The sequence below is a fragment of the Eschrichtius robustus genome, chromosome 6 (assembly GCF_028021215.1).
Source record: "Eschrichtius robustus isolate mEscRob2 chromosome 6, mEscRob2.pri, whole genome shotgun sequence".
In the NCBI taxonomy this organism is placed as follows: domain Eukaryota; kingdom Metazoa; phylum Chordata; class Mammalia; order Artiodactyla; family Eschrichtiidae; genus Eschrichtius; species Eschrichtius robustus.
The window spans coordinates 138797008-138817198 of record NC_090829.1 but is presented as its reverse complement, the minus strand read 5'-3'; the positions used below and the strand labels follow the sequence as shown (position 1 = coordinate 138817198).

The 20191-nt window shown below is 52.1% G+C and overlaps 1 protein-coding gene across 2 annotated transcripts in view; it reads right to left on the bottom strand.

The window, feature by feature from the left end:
- Window positions 1-20191, bottom strand: part of SIM2 (SIM bHLH transcription factor 2) — a 43992-nt gene that overhangs the window by 8099 nt on the left and 15702 nt on the right. For both annotated transcript variants that reach the window (XM_068545770.1, XM_068545771.1), the window contains exons 4-7: window positions 17073-17181; window positions 13741-13826; window positions 11743-11942; window positions 7296-7402 (exon numbers count right to left, since the gene is read on the bottom strand). In XM_068545770.1, coding sequence (XP_068401871.1) covers window positions 7296-7402; window positions 11743-11942; window positions 13741-13826; window positions 17073-17181 — 502 coding nt within the window. The remainder of the gene's footprint in view (window positions 1-7295; window positions 7403-11742; window positions 11943-13740; window positions 13827-17072; window positions 17182-20191) is intronic.

The window sequence follows — 20191 nt, the reverse complement described above, 5'->3', positions numbered from 1 at the left end:
ACAAATACACTATCCAGATAAATAGATGGCCTTCCTGGTTCCTCCAGAATTCCTCCTGGTTCCAGAATTTTTCCTGGAGGCACAGCCATGTCAACGAGCTGGCCTCTGGAAGGAAAGTAAACTTTGGCCTCAAGCATAATATCCATTTCTGTTTCGAATTTTAAGAGCTGAAAAGGACACCAAAAATGCCTGTCGTGGGTTGAATAGTGTCCCCCCAAAAGACATGTTCTAGATTCTAACCTCTAGAACCTGCTAATGTGACCATATTTGGGAAAACGGTCTCTGTGGATGTAATTAAGGATCTCAAGGTGCTATCATTCTGGATTAGGTGCTATCATTCTAATAACAAGTGTCCCTATAAGAGATAGAAAAGGAGAAGACACAGACACACAGAGGGAGACGGAGGCAGAGACTGGGGTTTGTGGCCACAAGCCAAGGACCGCTGGCAGCCACCAGAAGCTGGAGGAAGCGGAAGGCTCGTCTCCTAGAAGCTCCATAGGAAGCATGACCCTGCCGACACCTTGACCTCCAGGACTGTGAGACAGTACACTGCTGCTGTTTCACGCCACTCAGCTTGTGGTATTTGGTTACGGCCGCCGCAGGAAACTAACCACCCCCGTGGGGAAGATGTAAGTGCAATCCCCGTGCTCTTCCTGGCTCTCGTCTCTGCCAGCAGAGCCTCAGGCAGAGCACAGTCAGCGAGACTGGAGACAAGCCACGTGGTCCTTTGGGGAGCGGGTCTCGGTGTCCTTGACCCCCCATGCCCCTGCTCTACACCTGGGGCTGGAGGGAGTTTGGTCACTAAGACCTGGAAAGCCCGGGGGGGGAAGGACTTCCAGGGGGCTGCATTGTGCAACATCTGCAAAGTGACACTGACCACAGAAGATGGGCTCAGCCAGACCCATCAAGTCACACCTATAAATGTCCAAACTGCTCCCAGGCAGCAGGACAGCGTGTAGATCGCACTGTGCTTTCTATTATCGATTATTTCCCGTTTCATTGCTCATGGCTCCCCCTTAATGCACAGGCTCCCTGCACCTTCGTCAGGAAGACAAAGCTGCTTCTACCTCCAGACTCTTTTAGAGGGGAGCATCTAGAAAGGACCTGCATGTGAATTAAACTCCATCATCCATTTCCAGTCCAGAGGCAAGAGAGGCCAGCGGCGGAAGCCAGCCTCCCTGTGATGTCAATCAGAACTCCTCACGGTAGACTGGAAACTTCTTTCAAGTGTATTTTCTATTTGAAGACCTTTGTCCCTGTTCCACAGTTGTGCTACAGAGTGGTTGCAAGCTGACATCCCATGGACTGCGTGTGTCCACAGATGTGCTTTGTTGGTGGCATAGTGTTGCTGTTACCCAGAATGCCTTTGGATAGGTCATGTGTTCTCCAGTTAGCCACAAGCTCCACCACTCCATATTGCCCTATCTGCACCCACTCATACATTCATGTTACATGCCTGGCCCCATAAGCATTTGAGTTTGTGGCCCCTGTACGTCATTTAAAGTGTGTTCTCCATGGGTCTACACCAGCCGTCCTATAATTTTTGTTATAACAGTTATTGCTTGAAATATGTGGACCACATATTCAGGCTCCAAAGCCTTTCTGTGACGTTGAGATGTTTTGATAGTTGAACACAGCCTGTGTCCTCTTTGGCATTTGGGCTTGGCCCACTCTGGACAGGGTCCTACCTAGAGAACTAGGTGAAATTCACAACTACTTCGGACGAACAGCCATGCAGACATCATGGTTCTTCGGAAACGCCGTGTCCACAAGAAACCTGCCTGGTGTCCCTGACACACATCTTCAAGTTTACGGATATTGATCCCCGCCCCGCCTGTGGACCAGGCTGCCCCCTGCCCACCCCGAGGACCTGCAGGTCAAGCCCCCCCTACACAAGAGTCTCCCAAATGCTTTGCAAAGGGAGCAGGGAGGCAGGGAGGCAGGCGCCAGCTGGGAGGACCTTCCCAAGGCCACGGGACAGGGTTGCCAGGGCCTCCCCTCAGCCACCAGGAGGCAGTGAGCCGGGAACGAGCTGGGAGGGTCCAAGACATTCCCTAGAGGATCCCCTAGAGGATCTCCTTACAGAAGGTTCTGGGGAAAGCCCTGGCACAGACTCACTTGGAGAGCTCAGCTGGGAATGCCCAGGACCACACTGACCAGAGGCTGAGGTGCCGGGGCCATCCCAGCCCCCATCTAGCTGGCCTCTGGAAGCCTGTGCTCCCCCAGACCGCAAGGGCCAGCCCTGCTCCTCCTCACGAGGCTGACTTTCTGCAAGGCGTTGATTGCCTGTCTTGAGGGGCTGAGCTTTCTTCAGACCCCGTGGACCCCTGCTGCCGGTTAAGATAATATTTTGAAGAATGTGTGGAAACCATATGTCTGACCACGGTCCTGCAGAACCACCACTTGTTACGCCCAACGAGGCCTCTAGCAGAGCCCTTCGCCTGGCTCCTGGGTTTCGGACACCGGTGTGGAGAGAGCGTGGCCCGGGCAAACCCGACAGTGAGCTCCCTTCGGTCCTGGGTGTCAGCAACTGTTAGTTTTCTTCCTGAGCCGAGTTACCTCATCAACTGCCCAGACAGCCGGTCGGTAAGTTTCGCAGGACCAGGAGGCTCCCTGGGGGCCTTGGAGGCCTGAGGGGCCCAGCGGGTGGGCCACCGTGGCCGCCTTCAGCTGTGGGGCATGGAGGGGAAGCAGTCAAAGCCGCGTGGGTGCCCAGGCCCCGGGGCAGCCCCCAGGCCAGCTCCAGCTGTGGTCGGATTGACGGACTCGAGGTCCAGTCGCCAGGGGCCACTGCGGGGACCCGCGGGGAGCCTGCAGGGCGGGAGGCTCGGCCGGGCCCCTGAGCCGCCAGAGCAGCCGGCGACAGGACCGAAAAGTCACCTTGTGAGGGGACGCGTCCCACCTTCTCGGTCTCCTCACCTGCCCTCCCCAAGCCGGGATGTCCAGCTAAGCTGTGGGGATGGGACCGTGCCCACCACTCAGGCGAGGACACAGAGATAATGAAGGGAAGCCCCTTTTACAGGCTGAATTATGTCCTCTCCTCAAATTCACATGTTCACATCCCAACCCCAGGACCTCAGAACACAGCTGCGTCTGGAGACGGGGCCTTCAAAGAGGTGAAATGAAGCCACGTGGGTGGGCCCTGACCCAGTACGGCTGTGTCCTTAGAAGAAGAGGAGAAGGCGACCCAGACACACACGGAAGGGAGAGCACGTGAGGACACAGGGAGAAGACGGCCGGGCGTCTACACAGCAGGGAGAGAAAAGAAACCAGCCCTGCCGACTTCTTGACCTTGACTTCCGGCCTCCAGGACCATGAGAAAACGCACCGCTGCTGCTTAAGCCCGGTCTGCAGCGTTTCGTTCCGGCAGCCGGAGCTGATTGGCAGTCTGCACAGCTCGTGAGCAGGATGAGGGAAAGCGCTGTCCGGAAACAAGAGCCCAGGCCCCGCGCGGGCACCGAGCCGGGGGTGGAAACAGACCGGACAGAGTGCGGGGCTCGCCGCAGCCCTCACGGGGCGGGAGCTTCAGTGTGGAGGCCGCTCCGGCCACCCAGCAGGGACCCTGCGCAGTGGGAGCAAGAGGCCCCCAAGGGGGGAGACCCACGCGTGCAAGGACAGGCGAGGGGCAGCTTGTGGAGGGACAGTGCCTCACGGAGCCAGGGAGGGGACAAAGCTGAGGACAGGCAGTGAAGAGGTGGACCTTCACTCGCGACTGGCCGCCTCACACCCCTCCCCCCACCATGGACGCCCCAGAAGCTTCCAGAGGCCCCACCTCCTGCCCAGGCTCCCCCCACCCGGCCTCAGGCCCCCCTCCCCCCTGAAGCCTCATCTCTACCCTGAGTCCCCATCTCCACCCTGAGTCCCCATCTCCACCCTGAGTCCCCTTCTCTACCCTGAGTCCCCATCTCCACCCTGAGGCTCCATCTCCACCCTGAGTCCCCATCTCCACCCTGAGTCCCCATCTCCACCCCGAGGCCCCATCTCCACCCCGAGGCCCCATCTCCACCCCGAGGCCCCATCTCTACCCCGAGGCCCCATCTCTACCCTGAGGCCCCATCTCTACCCTGAGGCCCCACCTCTACCCTGAGGCCCCACCTCCCCCCTGAGTCCCCATCTCTACCCTGAGTCCCCACTTCCCCCTGAGGCTGTTCTTTGGCTGATCCCCTGACAGATGAGGGGTACGACACCCCAAGAGCAGCCTCAGCCAATGCCTGGAGTGTATAAATACCCCCACTCCCTCTCTCCTCAGTGCCACAGCTGAGGCAGGGGTCCTGCCTGGCCTCCTAGGGTCCCCAGGGGATTGAGGGCCGGGGGCCTGTGGCAGCAGTCGCCGGACACGCCCCTTCCATGGCTCCCTCCCTTCTGCACCTCACTTCCCATTCGCTGCCCCTGCTTCAGCCACTGTCCAAATAAACTTCTGCCCTTGAACCTCAGACTCAGCTCCTGTTTTTTAAGGAAATTAAACAGATGCCAAGCAGTCCTGGGGGCGGAGAGCCATGAACGGGAAGCCCAGGAAGGAGAGTGAGGCCGCAGGGACCACCGGACAGAGAGATTTCAAAATCTCCCAAACAGCACGCCCTGATGACCCGCCTCCAAACACCTGCCCTGGTTGCAAACTGTCTTCCCTTTCCTCATCCAGCTCTGGAGGGGAAGTAACGTTCTGGGAAGTGTGTCGGCTGCCCTGAGGGACGTCTGGAGACGGTTCCAAGGCTGGAGCTGAGGCTGAGCTCCGGGAGACCCACTCCCACCCGATGTGTGGGTAGAGGCCTCGGCTGTTCCCGGCTGTCACTCGGCTTTCGTTGACACTGGTGGGGGGGGGGCAGGGAAGCTGGTGGAGGGGAGACGGGTGGGATCCAAGGCCACACCCGCCGTCTCCTGGCCTCACTGCCCTGTGCTCTGCACCTCCGGCCCCCGCGGTGGGTCTCGGCCACAGTGAAGGTCAGAGTCACAGCACAGTAGCAATCACTGTCAAGACTGCTATTTTCTGTTTTCTTTGATTTACCAATTCTAGCTCATTTGGCAAAGCCGTGCTCCCTCTGGTGTGTAAACCCTCCGCCTTTTCTGCGTGTCCCTTGGAAGCCCGTGTGCACCTTCCCTCTCAGGGACCTTTCGATAATTGCAAAGTCTGGAAATCCCAATTCCAAATGAAGTGAGGTGAATTCATCACGTAAATCGCAGGAGACCTCTCGAATAAACACCCCCGGTAGGTTTAGGAAGTCAGATGAGCTCAGGAAGACGGGGGCTCCTGGTGGACAAGTTGAAGACCCATCGTGTGGTCAGGACCACTGAAGGCCTGAGCACCCAATGGCCTGTCCCACCCACAGACAGGCCTCTCCACCTCCCAGTCGCATCTGGTCCGTGTCGGGGACACGGGAGCCTCCCACTGGCCACCACCATGGCCTTCATTACATTTCCAAAACACAAATTGAATTTGTTCCCCCTGAAAAACCCTGTGCTCTGTTAGCCATGCGATGCGAGAGATGAAAAATGGTATTTAAAACAAAGACTTCAGTTCCGTGAGCTTCCTTTCTCTGCGCTTACAGGCCTACTTTCCCACACTGCAGCCCTGCTTTGAAAAATAACTCTCCCTTCGTGTAATTCAAGGGTTTGCTTTCAACTCCTGTGCTGGAGAGAGAGAGGCTCCGCGTGCCCCTGCCTCAGGGGACGGGGCTGGGGCCCCCAGGGCTGGGGCTGTTCCTTGGACACCCTGACAGTGGCAGGGAGGTGTGGAGCTGTGAACCCTCCCGTTTGCTCCCCTGCCTGCCCCCCGGCCTGTCCTAACCTCTAGACTGTTCTGTGGTACACAGCCTCCAGCAGATGCCTCTTCCACCCCCCAGTCGCTCTCCTTACTCCAGAGCACACGTTCCCAGCTGCTCCCCTCTACCGCCCGCCCTGCCTTTCAGGTCTCCGAAAAATCTAATTCTATAATTGACACTTCCTACCCCGTTGACACAAGGAAGATTTCTAGCTCCCACATCAGTGACCTGACCTACAGAGCCCTTCTGAACACTAGGCAGCTGCTTCCTACCAAGCTGGGCTTCGAGAAGGTCAGGGACGTTTATATGAGATCATGATTTGGCCATTTTTTTAAAAAAAGACATAAAAAGCTGCTCACAACTCCACGTACTTCCATGCACGGGGGCTTTTTCATGCTGTTGTGAATTACAAGGAGGAGGAAGAAGCTGACGGCGTCTGCCCCGCCAGCCTCCTGGTTGTCACAGGTTTCTGCCCTTAGTGACTCGGGAGGAGAGAAGAGCGATACCCTAGTAACTGCCGGGCTAACTGAGTCCCAGTTGTCACCAAACGGCCAGGCAGACGGCGTGGCAGAGGATCGAGCAGCCCTGGGACCCGTCGTCCAGCTGCAACTGACACCAGCATCTTGTCCTCTGATGCCTCTTAGTCAACACACAGCAAGAAGGAGGACGTGCCACCTGGGCCGCATTGCAGAAGATCTGGCTCCCCCAGCCCTCCGTACCCCATTAACGAGCACCCTAGGACCGGCCATTAGCATGGTGAGGCTGGACGGCGGGAAGATGAGGTATTCTACTCCATCCCAGTTATTTGCTGCCTCGATTTGGTTCTACAAGAAAAGTGTTACTTCTTTAACCATTTCAGTGACGAGCGCCTCCACCCTCGCATCCAGGTGTTCCCCACACTTCCTCTGTTGACAAATGGAATACTGTTGGTTTTCTCTTTCTACGTGGACTTCTCCCATCCTAGAAACCTGTGGTCTCCCTGAGCTTCCCAACCGATGATGGACAGCGTTTGGAGGCCGAATTCACTGGATTCAGCTCCCAGCTATGCCGCCTCCTTGCTGTGTGACCACAGGCAAGTGGCTTAACCTCTCTGAACCTCAGCATCCTCAACAGCAAAGGGAGGATCATGAACATGGGAACCTCCCTCACTTGGCTGGTATTGTGTTTAATCACTTAAACTAGTGCCGGACATTAGTAAGGGCCCTGTGAGTATCAGCTCTTCTACTGCTGTTGTCGTTATCCACAACTACTATCCAGACGTCATACAGAAATTTAGGTTCCAAATCCAGAATCTATTGAATAGAATCCAGCAACTTCCACATCATCCCACACCTGCCAGGGTTTCACTGGATATTTGAGAAGTGACAATGAGTGCCTGTGCTGAAAGCAAGGGCTACCTGGAGACAGGCTTGATGTTTAAGATTCGTGGGTACGCGATGGGTAGTTATTGCATCAAACAAGGGACGCTGCCCCCCCTCTGTCCTCGGCGCTCCCTCCCCGGCTGCCAGGACTGCTGGCCAGGGTGAGCGCAGTACTCACAGAGGTGGTGCGCGTATCGCAGGTGGAAGACGTCACAGCCGTGCACGTGATGGTACAGGGTCTTCTCGATCAGGTCCTGTGGCTCGTACCCAGTCAGCTCGGTCACCCTGGGGGAGGACGGTGGCTCCGTGAATTACAATGCCCTGCAGATTGCCTTTCATTTAAACTAACATTGGTTTTTCCAACTAATCAAGTGCTAAAAGGCTTGGGGGTGGGTGGAGAGAGTGTTGATTTTGGAAACTGAGAATGATCTTTTTTTACAAGCAAGTCTATGAGCTCCAGCCCAGTGTAGGACGCAGCACTCTTCATGAGCAGGAATGTCCTTCTGAAGCCACTGGCTGGAAGGTTTCGGATGGCTCAAAACGGTCAGCCCCTTTTCAAGGTGAAGGTCTGGGATGGCTCAAAACGGTCAGTCCCTTTTCAAGGTGAAGCCTATCAGAGGACGCTTAAGAGTGGACTTGATACTGATACTGGGGGGAGCTACCAAAGTGAGACAGAACCCACTCGCTGGGGTTTTTTTGGGGGGGCAAGTCCTGTGTGAAAGTATTAAAAATTATTCCGGTAAAATATGCACGACATAAAATTTACCATTTTAACCATTTTAAAGTGTACAACTCACAATGTTGTATGACCATCACCACTTTCATTTCCAGAACATTTTCATCACCCCGAACAGAAACTCTGTACCCATTAAACAATAACTCCCCACTTCCCCCTCCCCAAGTCCCTGGCAACCTCTCTTCTACATTCTATCTCTAGTAATTTGTCTACTCTAGATATTTCCTCTGAGTGGAAGGATACAATATTTGACCTTTTGTGTCTGGCTTCTTTCACTTAACGTGTTTTCAAGGTTCATCCATGTTGTAGCATCTATCAGAATGTCATTCCTTTCTTATGGCTGCATAATATTCTGTTTTATGTAGATACCGCATTTTTTTCATCCTTTCACCTGATGATGGACACTTGGGTTGGCTCCACATCCTGCCTATTGTGTGTGCGAACCTGTAACCCTCCATTCCACACTGGACACTGTTACCTGGCACAGTTGGTCTCAGGATGATGCTATGATTGCGTGATTCCTGCAGGTGGGATTTAGGGAGTAACTGGAGACGTTTAAGACTCCTATCGGCGGAGGACTGTTTTCCCCCAGAAAATAGTATAGTAACACCCCAAACTGTTGTGACTGAAGGTAAGGCTTAAGCTCGCTGTGGACATGGAAGCATTCTCCCTGTGCTTATTCGCCATTGCCCAGTTTTTATTCTTATCAAGCCCCAGGCATATCCATTTCCCACTTCAGTTCTTTGAAGAAGAGTGGCTCTCAGCATCCGAGACGGCATCATCGCTAGCATTTGGATCACTCCACCCGTAGGTGAAAATTGCATGTGGCCGTGGTATCGATCCCCAGGCCATGGATGACGGTGCTGGGAGCCATGCCCTCGGAGGAGGTGCATCTTGGTGACAGATATGCAAGAACAGATGAAAGTGGAGACAAGAGGGGATTCCAAAGGAGGTGAGGCCATGGTGAGAAGTCAGTGGGGACTGAGGGTGACAGGGCCTAGGGGCCCTGCTGGCCCAGATCTGAAATGTTAGCTGTAAATTAAATGGGGAAACTTGACCTCACTTTCATTCCCTAACCCGCTCCCCTTTCTGTGGAGCTCTGCACAGGCTTTGGGTCGTAAATCTCTGTGAGCCTCATATTTCCATGGAATCACTCACTATTTGGTGTACACATTTCCATGGTGTTCCTCCAGGGCAGGAAGGAGCTGGGGCTGGAGGTGGGTAGAAAGGGAGTTTGCACAGGCCAGAGCCTCTCAGGGCTCGGGGGACCTGTCCAAGGGCCACCTAGAACTTCAGGCCCCACTGGAGTCTAACTCCGTGTGGCAGGAAAATTGAGACGTCTGGCTTCCCCCCAAAAGAAAACCAGGCATCTCTACGGTGTGGGGATGAAAGAGGCTTCCCAGACCCTTTGGATGTAAAGTTTCAGAACAACGGCCCCGAATGTGTAAATGAATCAGAAACACATGTATTAAGTTTCTCATCAAAGTACACACTGGCTTTAAAAATTAAAGGGGAAGGGAAGGGTTTGGCAGGCTGCCCTCTTGGTTTTTTCCAACCCTCTAGTGTCTGAAGACCTGTCAGAGGGATTTGCCAAACCCCAAACATCGCCGGGTTCACCCATCCTTAGCAAAAGCACCAGCTACAGTTTCAAAGTGAAATACCACAAAACCCCTATGAACCAGATTTCAGGTTACGCCGAGTTCAGTTTTGTCTGGGATTATGCTGGCGGGGCGGGGGACCAGCTGGGCCCTCCTGCCAGGACTCCCACCCTGGCCCCTGTGACTTTGGGGCTGCTGGGCTTCAGGCCAACCCCTTGCCGTGGCCTCTGGGGTTTGGACGTAGGAGTTGACATCACCCTGCCAGCCCATTCTACTGACCCTCTGGCACTGGGCCAGCTCCTCTGTCCCCCAGCCCAGTGGCCTTTCAAGGACCATCGAGCTGCAACCGACTGAAGACCAGAGTATGAAGAATTCTTCAGGATCTCCTACACGACTGGGGTTCAGAAAAGACCTCAAGGCTTTGCTAAAAGCTTCCCGGTACTTAGTAGGAAGAACTTCACGGGCTTCTGTAGAGCCAGGAAGTCCTCCTCGAGATGGCCACCTTGCCTTACTACTCACCTCGGGGGTACGGCCCTTACACCCAGAAGCAGAGGCTCCCTTCAGGAGCAAGCTGGCCTCTGAGCTAAACTCACATAACCTCTTCTGTAAAGCTCCCCGATTTGTCCCTCACGTTTCAAAGCTGTGTGGATTAAACAACTCGAGAAGACCTGAAATCTCTCCTCTGGGGAGATGCCCCTCTGTCCTCTTCTAGAGGATTCACCAAGCCTCAGAGGCTTTTCCCAGGACGGTCAAAGAAAAACTAGGAGACAAAACAAGGGAGAAACCCGCCGTATCTTCCTAAATTTCTAAAATAATGAACATGGACAGTCAGATTTTCTTGCAGTCCACTTTTAGAAGTGGCTCCTAAGTCTGGAGAGAGCTTCTCTCTCTGTCCCTGCGTGCTGTGAGGTCTACCCCACGCCGGCTTCCGAGCAGCCCCCCGGCCTCCCGGCTCCTGCCTGCAGGTGTCTCTGTCTTTACTGCAAGCAAACAGCCCTTGTCAGCGTCTGGCCCTCCCAAGAGGTGCGGGCATCCTTCCCCCAAGGGGTTATATTTCCTCTTTGCCTGGAGTTTCAGGGAGCTTGATGATGACCCTGTAAGGCCAACCCTTGTCATTTCTCTGCCTCTGAACGGTTCTGAGATGCATTCACGATGAACTAGGCTAAACAGTGTCTTCACCTCTTATCCTTAACCAGGTAAGTTTATTTTCATTCCATAAATGGGTAAAATGATCAATTTCACGTCATGTATATTTTACCACAATTTTTAAAAAGTGAAAAAAAATCAATAAATCCTAGCTTCAGGACATACAGGAAAATGTGTGTGTGTGTGTGTGTAAAACTTTTCTCCCAGAAAGCTCAGCTACACACACCGAAAGTCAGGAGTTGCGTCTCCGAACACTCGTTTCTGTCTGTACAGTTGAGGAATCTAAAAGGCCAAGAGGCAAAACGACTCACCTTGCAGGTCTATCAGGCTTTTCACTTTCACAGATGCTTCCCATCTACTGTGTAGCTTCCTCTTTCCTAACATCCTTGTGAATAGCCAAATGGGCAAAGAAAATGGAAGCCCCGGGAGGCCCCGCAGGCCTGCAGCCTGCCTCGGGGGACGCACAGACGCTTCCCCAGGCCCAGTGAAACAACAGGTCAGTGCCTCTGCCTCGTCCACCCTCCCTCCTCTCTCTGAGAGGAGATTCTCAAATTGCTGGGCCTCGCCAAGTGGGAGACAGTTCTGGGGGTGCTGCAGCCTCGCCCTCCCCATCAGCCGGAGGTGCCCTCCCAGCCCAGACGCCGACGGGCACCTGCCGAGCTGTGGGTCCAGCCTTCCCCCCAGCGAAGGCCACCTCTCTGCTCGCTGCCTCAGCCCTGCAGGGACCGGCAGAGCTCGGCTTCCCGCCAGCTGGAGCTGGAAGCCCTCCCGGTAACACACACCGCTCAGGGTGGAGACTTTCTGTTTGTTTTAAAGTCCTACCAACTTGACGGAGACACAAGGCAGAATCCTGACCTCATGGGTCTTCAAAAGGCTAACTTTTGCCCACAACACATATTTCCAGTTCAAACTCCAGTGAGATGATGAAAATATAAACAAATAAAACAAGTACCTATAAGCTGGAGAGGCCGGCCACTCCTGGACTATTAAGGTCGATACTAATTCTTTCACTAAATCTCTTTCTAATTCATATTCTTAGTACAGCTTGTTGCTTGCTACATTTTGGTTTAATAGTGTAGCTTTCAGGGGCCAGTTTCCACCATCAGAATCTTCCGGAACTCTGCAGCAGCAGGTGCCAAACTCACCTGGAATCCAGGAATATCAGCTTCAGGTCGAGGCTGGCCCTGAACATGAACATGTTGCTGTGCAGCTTGATCTCCGTGATGGCGCTGGGCGGCAGTGACTGGCCCACGGCCACCAGCCCCACGATCTGGTAGCATGAGTCGTACAGGGACATGTCCAGCATATACTGCCTGATCTTCAAGTAGCCGCTGCAGTGTATGACCTGGGGAAGCACAGGCAGGGTCAGCTGGCGGCGACCCGGAGGTCAGACTGGTACCCACTGCTCCTGGCTCTGGGCCTGCTTCTTTTCTGGAACAGGTTGGAATATTCCCCCAGCCCAGCCTCTACTGAGCCGTGCAGCCAACATGCTGACAGACATCTGATTCACTGCTCGGAAGAAATGAACTATGCTTCTTTCTTAGGAAACAATATCGTCATAAAATATAAGAGTTATCTTATGCAATTGACTATGCTCAAGTAACTCCACAAGTGAAGACTCTCTAATATAGAATGGATTTATGCATAATTAACTCATGGCCACTGCAATTAGAGGGCACAACAAAGGCATTTTGGGGAGCTAACCATTGTTCCATAATGCTCACCTCAGTAACTATAAAGCTCATCATCTCCCAATGAGATTGAATTTTGCAATTGCTAACTTGACATTTAAATAATTTGACAAGCTGTATCACGCCAGTAAATGAAGAGTTCTTTCAGGGCAATCAAAAAAGTCCTCATTTTTTTTTTTTTTTTCCGGCTGTGAGGCATGCGGGATCTTAGTTCCCCGGCCAGGGATCGAACCCGTGCCCCCTGCACTGGGAGTGTGGAGTCCTAACCACTGGACCGCCAGGGAATTCCCTTTAAAAAAGTCCTCATTTTGAACGTATGCTTATTTTATTTTATTTACTTTATTTAAAATTCAAGATTTTATCCACTTGTAATAAACACAAATCCAGCGTGGCTATATAGAAACACTTCTAATTGTTATAGCCAAGAACCATATAGGAGAAAATGTATAGTGTTCCAAATATCAAACGGAAACATTTGTACAGCCCTAAGCTTCAATACTGAAGCATTTACACAAGTTATGGTCAGTAAGATCTTTGAAAGGATCATGACCATCATAACAGCAGTGATGAGCAGCTAAAATCTTAAATCCTCTTTTCAGAAACTTTCCTCCAGGATTCCTGAACACACTCACAGTCTTTAGGGTTGGAACAAATCTTAAAATCCTTGGACTCTATTCTCCCATTTTACTGATGAGGAAACTGAGGACAAGGTAGGTGATGGGTTTTACTTAAGATCAGACAGTTGGATGGTTAGTAAGTGTCAGAAACATCTCAGGACCCAAGTCTCCAGAAGAATATGTACAGGGTGCAGGGTGGTGCTGGAGGCTTCCACCTCCGAGGTTTAGGGTCTGGGACAGCAAGTAAGACAAGTATCTCCCAAACTATGAAACAGAGTGAGGTAATGGTCAAAGGGAAGAGCTGGCATTGAGGCTCAAAGGAGCGGGGCTGAGGAGAGGCTGAGGGGAGGCGGACCCTGGGATGGGGAGGAGGGGGGAGGGGCATTCCAGACAGGACAAAGGACAAAGGCACAGGACTGTCCCCTCTCTCTTCACCCCACCCCTGCCTCCTTTTATACAAATTCGCCCGCAAAAAGGCTCCCATCCGCCTCTAGCTCCAGAGTGGTGACCCTCTCTCCCGAGGCAGGAGAAAGTCTAGGCGCGGCTGCTCCAGTGGAACTGCCCTGTGTGCAATGTAGAACCTGAAGGTGCCAAGGTCAAATTCTACCCTTAGCCCCATTTATTCCTGGCCTCAGACAACGAAATCCAGCCTGCCTGGAATATCCCTGTAAGGTTCCAGCTCTCACACTTGCCGTGAGCAGCGTCCCTAGAAAGTTCTACGTTAGGCAGTGATGCCTTCCTGTTGCAGACGTTCCTGAACGTGAAGCAAAGCACAAAGCACAGCGAAGACCCACCGCTGCCCCCTTCCCGCCCGCAAGCCCTTGGCTCCCGGTACCTTGTACCCGCTGCAGGTCAGGCCGGCGTTTCTTTTCGCCAAGACACACTTCATTCGAAGAAAGAACGACCTCTCGATCTCATACTCTGAAAGCAGGCGTGAGGTTAGATTGGCAAACTGTCCCATGACGCTTCCCCTGACTTTATCCCAACACTCCCAATAAACCCTCTGGACCAGATCAGGCAGCCAGAGGCCCTGGCCCAGTCCACCCAGAACCCCACTCAGAGAGGCGGTGGCCAGGACCCGGGTGGGGCGGGGGCGGCTGGCCCGGTCCCGGCGAGCTTCCACGTGCTCCAGAAAGGGGTAGCCCGAAACATGGCCACAGCAAGACCTTGCTAGACGCCAACCTGGGGCCAAGGTGAGGATCTATGAGCAGCGACCCGGCCCAGCTCGACCTGCCGTGGTCCCCTGACGGTGGCCACAGAGAGGCCCGGTGCCAGGAGCACCGCCTTGGCCAGCCCTGGGCGCGTGCCGAGCCTGCCGGGAAGCCCAGAAGCATCTGACTGACGTCCCCCCTCTGACTGACTGAGAGTCAGAAGTGCAGGCCTCTCCCTGGCAGAGGGAGCCGGCCCCAGGGCCCCTGCGGCCAGTGCGCCCACGGCCATGGGCACCGAGACTGCCCTGCATCGTGGGATGGGGCACAGGACCCAGCAGACCCACTGGGCCAGATCAAAGCTTTCACCCTCAGTTACAGCCCTGGATGGACGCCCCCCGCCCCCGCCCCTTTCTCTGGCCCAAAGCCTTTCCTTCATTCCCGTGGCAGGCCTCACACACGAATCTCCGACCTCACTACTGCAAACGCATACGTCCCCCAAGGGAACACCCTCTGCTTTAGTGAGCGGACACCAGCTCTCTGGGCACGGATGGCAGACTGTCCTCGCCCCAGGGTGAGAGCGAGGTCATTCCACTCTAAATAAACAGCTCTTTGGTGGTGGTTAATAAATTAATTTTTAAAGAAAGGTTACCACTAGGAATGGAAGCAAGGCCTTCCGCCCCTCCCTGAGGGCACTGCCCAGTGGAGCTGAGGGCATCACCTCAGACAGAGGCCCCCCTCCCCTAGTTGGAGGGGCTGCCATATCTACCCCCAGTTTCTCTGCACAGCTGGGGTCTGGAGGCAGAAGGCTTCCCTCTAACATGGCGGCCTATCTACCCCATTTCCAGAAGAGCATGCTCAGGTGTAAAAACCATCACCCAGTAATTAACTACCCAGTTCTGGGGAGAGCCCACTTCTCACACAATTACCATAAAACAAGGAGGCCAGTTCAGACACAGAAAACCAACCCTGCAGATGAGGTGAAAACCAGGTGCTTGTGAACCTCAGAGCCTGAACACTCGGTTGGCTGTGGAAATGAGTCAGTGGGAGACCCCACGTCTCCCAGACCTTCTCCTCCTGTACTGTTGGCCCACCTTAGACGTGAACCCCGCAGGAAATTGGACGGGTCTCCCGATACTCCCATTTGCTGTCATTTTCTAAACACTTTTTTAAAGGCTATGACATGGAAAGGTAAAATGAAACCGGAGCTAATGGCAGAAAGCCCGCTCCTGTGCAATTAACACACTGTAACTTTTTAAAACAATAACAACACATTCAATATCTTGTAAAAGCCTATAGTGGAAAAGAATCCGACAAAGAATATATATAAAACTGAATCACTCTGCTGTACACCTGAAACTAACAGAACATTGTGAATCAACTATACTTCAATTAAACACACACACACACACACACACACACACACACACACACACACCACAATGTTCTGAGGAATTCTCTAATTTTCCAGCTGTCTCTGTCCGACTTTAGACAACCCCACAGTGAAAGCATTAGATTCGGGAGCAATGTGCTCTCCTAGCCCTTATTTTGTTGGAAATTATTTCTTCAGAGTCGTATTCCTGTTCATTTATGCAGCCGGACCATTTCCAAGGACTTAAGCACCCCAGGCCATAGCTACAACTAAGCCCCCATCTCATTTCAGAAACCAAGATACCAGCCTCCCTCCTTGGTAGACACATGGTGACTATTTCTGGGGCTAGAACATGGGGGCCACAGAGCTGGGTCTGCAAGGGGTTTTACAACTGAGTGTGCTATTCTGGGTTCTCTCCTCCTAGCCTCAGAATGACCCATCCCAGGAGGAAGCAATAAGAATGGAACCCATTTTTTTTTCTGTGGCTGGCTACCCCATTCTCATCACTTTTGACACTTGTTCTTTGGCATTTTGTCTCACTAGGGGATTTTGGCCGAGTTGGGATACCATAGTCCAAAGCAGACAAGAGACCCATTGGTCAGCATACTGGTTGGTCTCACTGAGCCATCAGAGGGAGTTACAAGGGCAGGGCCCCTGGAATAAGTTGTTCTGTGTCTTCCTAGCACACATGGCAATTGTAAATTAAGGAGTCATTTGTGTGAGGACATGTTCCACACCCTCACTGAACAGCCACGCCACAACTGTTCTAACAGGGTGCTTAAAACGGTGGGGACCAGGTTAATACGTGCTAGATGTTGGGACTGTCAAGAGAAAACTCTTGTCGCCCAGTGGAGCCAGGTCAGCAAGATGGACATGCCTCATCCGTCTAGACCAAGGCTTCTTAACTGACTCGTGCTGCGGCACAAAACCTGCAGATCCCCACTCAGAATAACGTTTCTGAGAGCATAAAATATATGAGATTACAAAGGGGATCAGCTGTATTGAAAAACATCGAAATATTCAAACAAGTGGTGCGGTGGTTATAAGTGTGCTACTTTATTAACACATTAAATAACAAGATCCTGCAGCACACTCACAGCTCCTGAAATTTCAAAGTAGTGGTGAGCATAACCGATATGTTTAAATACCTGAAACAACCATAAGGTGAAATGAAAATATCTGTGAATTTTGTTGTAGGCAAAGCCACAGGTACTTGTGATAGTAAGATGGCTTACTGTCTACAATCTACGAGCAAAGGAAATGCTAGATTTCACCTAGAGGGAATAAAGATGTAATTTTCCCCATGCAATTTCATGGCCCCCCTGAGTTTTATCCTCGGACGCTCTGGTTAAGAAGCCCAGGTCTAGACCTGTGTCGCTGGCATTCTAAACCAAGAGCACCTTGGGGTGGAAGCCTTGGACCACTTTTCTCTGTCTCCTACCGTGCCCCTCTCACAGTCTCTGGCACGTGAAAGGGGATCAGTAGTTGCTTTAAAGGACAGAAGCATAAAAACAAATCCCCACTTGGTGGACCCCGCGTGTTTGCTGGAGAGGCCTGGCTGGGCATCACGGGAAACTAAGCCCTAGGGTCACAGCAAAGAGCATCGTGCAGCGTTCGTTCTGGTTTCTTTTCGTCTGGAGGAAGTACCTTGGAGCAGGTGATGGTGAAGAGGCTGGTGGGCTGCCAGGACAGCAGTCATCTCATCGTGATCGGAAGGATGGATGTACTCGTAAATGCTGTTGCCCGTGAGCTCCACCTGCCGCGGAAAGGAAGGGAGGGGTCAGGAATCTTCTCTAGGACTTCGGGGAGGTGGAGAGGTGAAGGTGTAAGGTGTATTATAGGTACGCACCTGCCAGGGAGAGACAGGACCTTGATCTCTGCACACAACCCACACCTTACCCTCACACAGAAATGTTTGCCTTTTCTCAGTCAGCACCCAACTGTCTCCCAACAAGGCCAGGGGGGTCCTGAGCAGGAGTGAAGGCTGGAAAAGGTGCACTATGGAGCGGGGGACCCTCCTGGCCTGGTGAGCATCCTTCACACGGGAGGCGGCTTAAATCAGACCGGAGCCAGCCCCATCCTTCACCTGCTGCCTGTGGGGACTGGTGGCCAGGAGACCAGTGGCCACGTCCAGAGCAGGGTCCCTGCGACAGCTCGTGCACACGGAGGCTGAGCAGGGGAGCCTCGGGGACACCCTGTGCTCGAGGAAGACTCGCCCCCAGCAAGGTCCTTTCTTTCGGACCCTGCCGGGCCTTTCACGTGGGCAGAAACCTGTCTGTGGCCTTCCTGGTCCAGGGTGACTGTGCTAACGCCACGGCTCCCGCCCTTGGGTGCGGCTGGGTGGCTGAGTGACCTCTGGGGGGCTGCGGGCCACTCCAGAGAGCCACATGACCTTGGGGCTGCTCCGCCGACATTCGGACACCACCTACTTCCAGACACACCCCACAGAGGACAGCACGCAGGCCTAGAGGCCATGTCCCTGTTAGACTGGACCCTGCTTTGCGGTCACGAGCGTTTCCAGGAAAGCACCATAGTTACGATCTTTCCACAGAGGTCCCCGGAGACTCAGGTCCTAACCTTGAGAATTTTTGATTGTTCTCCCAAACACAAGTGTCATGATAGGGGATGACAGAGATTCTCAGGACCTGGGCCCCTCACCCATCGGAAGATGGGCAGTGGCATAGAATGTTCCAGAAACTACCACCAACGGTGCAGCCTTCTGAGCAGTGGGGGGGTGGATCCTCTTTCAGAGATCAACAGTGCAGACAAGGACGGTGAGCCAGCGCACCTAGAGTACTGGGGGTTGGGGGGCAGTGATGGTACTCCTACTACAGCCAGTGGGAGCCCCGCAGCCCAGTTCAGGAAGATGCCGAGAGCCTGAGGAACTGCCTTGGCGTGGCCCAGAGCCTTGGGTGGGTCTGGGGACTTTCTCAGCCCCGCCCCCAGGGGACAGGGCGAGATCAGAGAGCAAAGCCAGGCTTGTCCCAATCACCCCCTCGTTATTTTTAAGTGTGTCTTGTCGCCTGTTTTTTTGGCTGCTCTCAATCGGAGCAGAGACTCAATCCTCGGTAAAGGGGCAGCCCTGACGGCGCCACCTCACACAGCAGGGCAGCCCCAGCCTGGCCGTTTAATGGAGAGGTTGTCCCAGGAGCCACCGTTCCAAATCAGCGTCAAGGCCATAATCTCTTTACTCGGGACCAGGGGGCCGCAGAGAGGTGAAGTCAGTCCCACTCCACCCAGCCACTTCTCCCAATGTGTTAAGATGTGTGAGTTGCCTTTTAATTCAGAACAAGTTATGTTTCTGGCTTGCTAAGTAATCTTGTCCCTAAAACACGTTTCACAGTTCTATTTTCTGCATTATTCATGGAATGTTTTTCCCAATATTATACAGAGCAACGGAGAGAATCCTCTTACAGAAATGTTCCCTCTCCACCTCCCCAGCCTGGCACTTTGCTAATGACCCAAATGGATATTTGTCTATGTAAAAAGTTACTGCAGGATTTCATTAAAAATAAAAGAATAAAAACGAAATATCCTTCTTTTAAGTCAGTCCTGTTAATCCTTAAAAAGTTTAAATAAATCAGCGACACTCAAGTCAGCCATTTGGGACGGGACAATCTCCTTTTTCCTGAGGGCAGCCCTAGAGATGCTGTCCGGTGGACAGTGATAGAGGCTAATAAATAAGGGAGCTATTGTTTAAATTGATTCACAATTTCAATGGTTTATTTTAAAAACGAAAAAATAAAAAATAGAATTTTTGTGTGTGTTGGCCTATCATTTCTCCCTTACCCAGGTTTTTAGAGAAAAATGACAATTCTGGTTTGCTCCAAGTTCTCTTTGAGAAAAAAGTAACTGATGTCGTTTTAGAGAAACATCTTCGTACGTTTGCAGAAAGACTTGCATCTGGGCTCATAGGGATTCGATTTGCATTTTAATCCCAAAGTAGCTTCATCTGTTTCCAAAGATCCCATTCTCATCACATGCCTTTGGAGAGTGAGAAGAGTGAAGGTCCATGAATTAAAAGGCTTGATTTTCTGAATACTTGGGTTAGTGATAAACCTCTAAGGCTGTCTAGCAAGTAAAGTAGGCTTCAAATAACGGAAATGTTTTAAAGACAAATTTTGGAATGATAAAACAGTGCTGACCTTGACTTAAAATTACGGTTGACATGGTGTTTCCTGTATTGACATATCTATTCGTGCTTTTGAATGTTGAAAGAAATGTGACTACCTCACCAAAAAAAAAAAAAAAAAAATTATGGTTGTTGCTACAAAACTCCCCAGCTCTCATACAACAACCTTATTAAAACAGACCTTCAATGTGATATTTTAGTATTTGTAAAACCCAGCTAACTACAAAATGAATTGCTTTCCTACTAAGAGCTTTTTTATGTTTTGCTGAATAGCTTTTCTTCCTGCCAAGAAAACTACATATGATAAATACAGCACTAAATGGATATATTCTGGGTCAGAAGGGGAAACTCACCCAGTACTCTGGAAACACACATTGCTCTACTTTGGGTGTTTTGCTGACTATGGTAAATTAAGCATTTAAAGAAAAGATGGTTTGGGTTTCAGGGTTCAAGTTATGTCAACAAACATTAAACGCTGTTCTTTCTCTTTATTTCAAAAAGTGAAAGGATTAGGTCTTATGGCCCCAAACAACACCATGGTTATTTTTACAGTTGTGCTTCCGGCCACACTCTCAAATATTACATTTTCCTTTATGTATCTCGTGAACAGCTATTTCATACATATCTATATTAT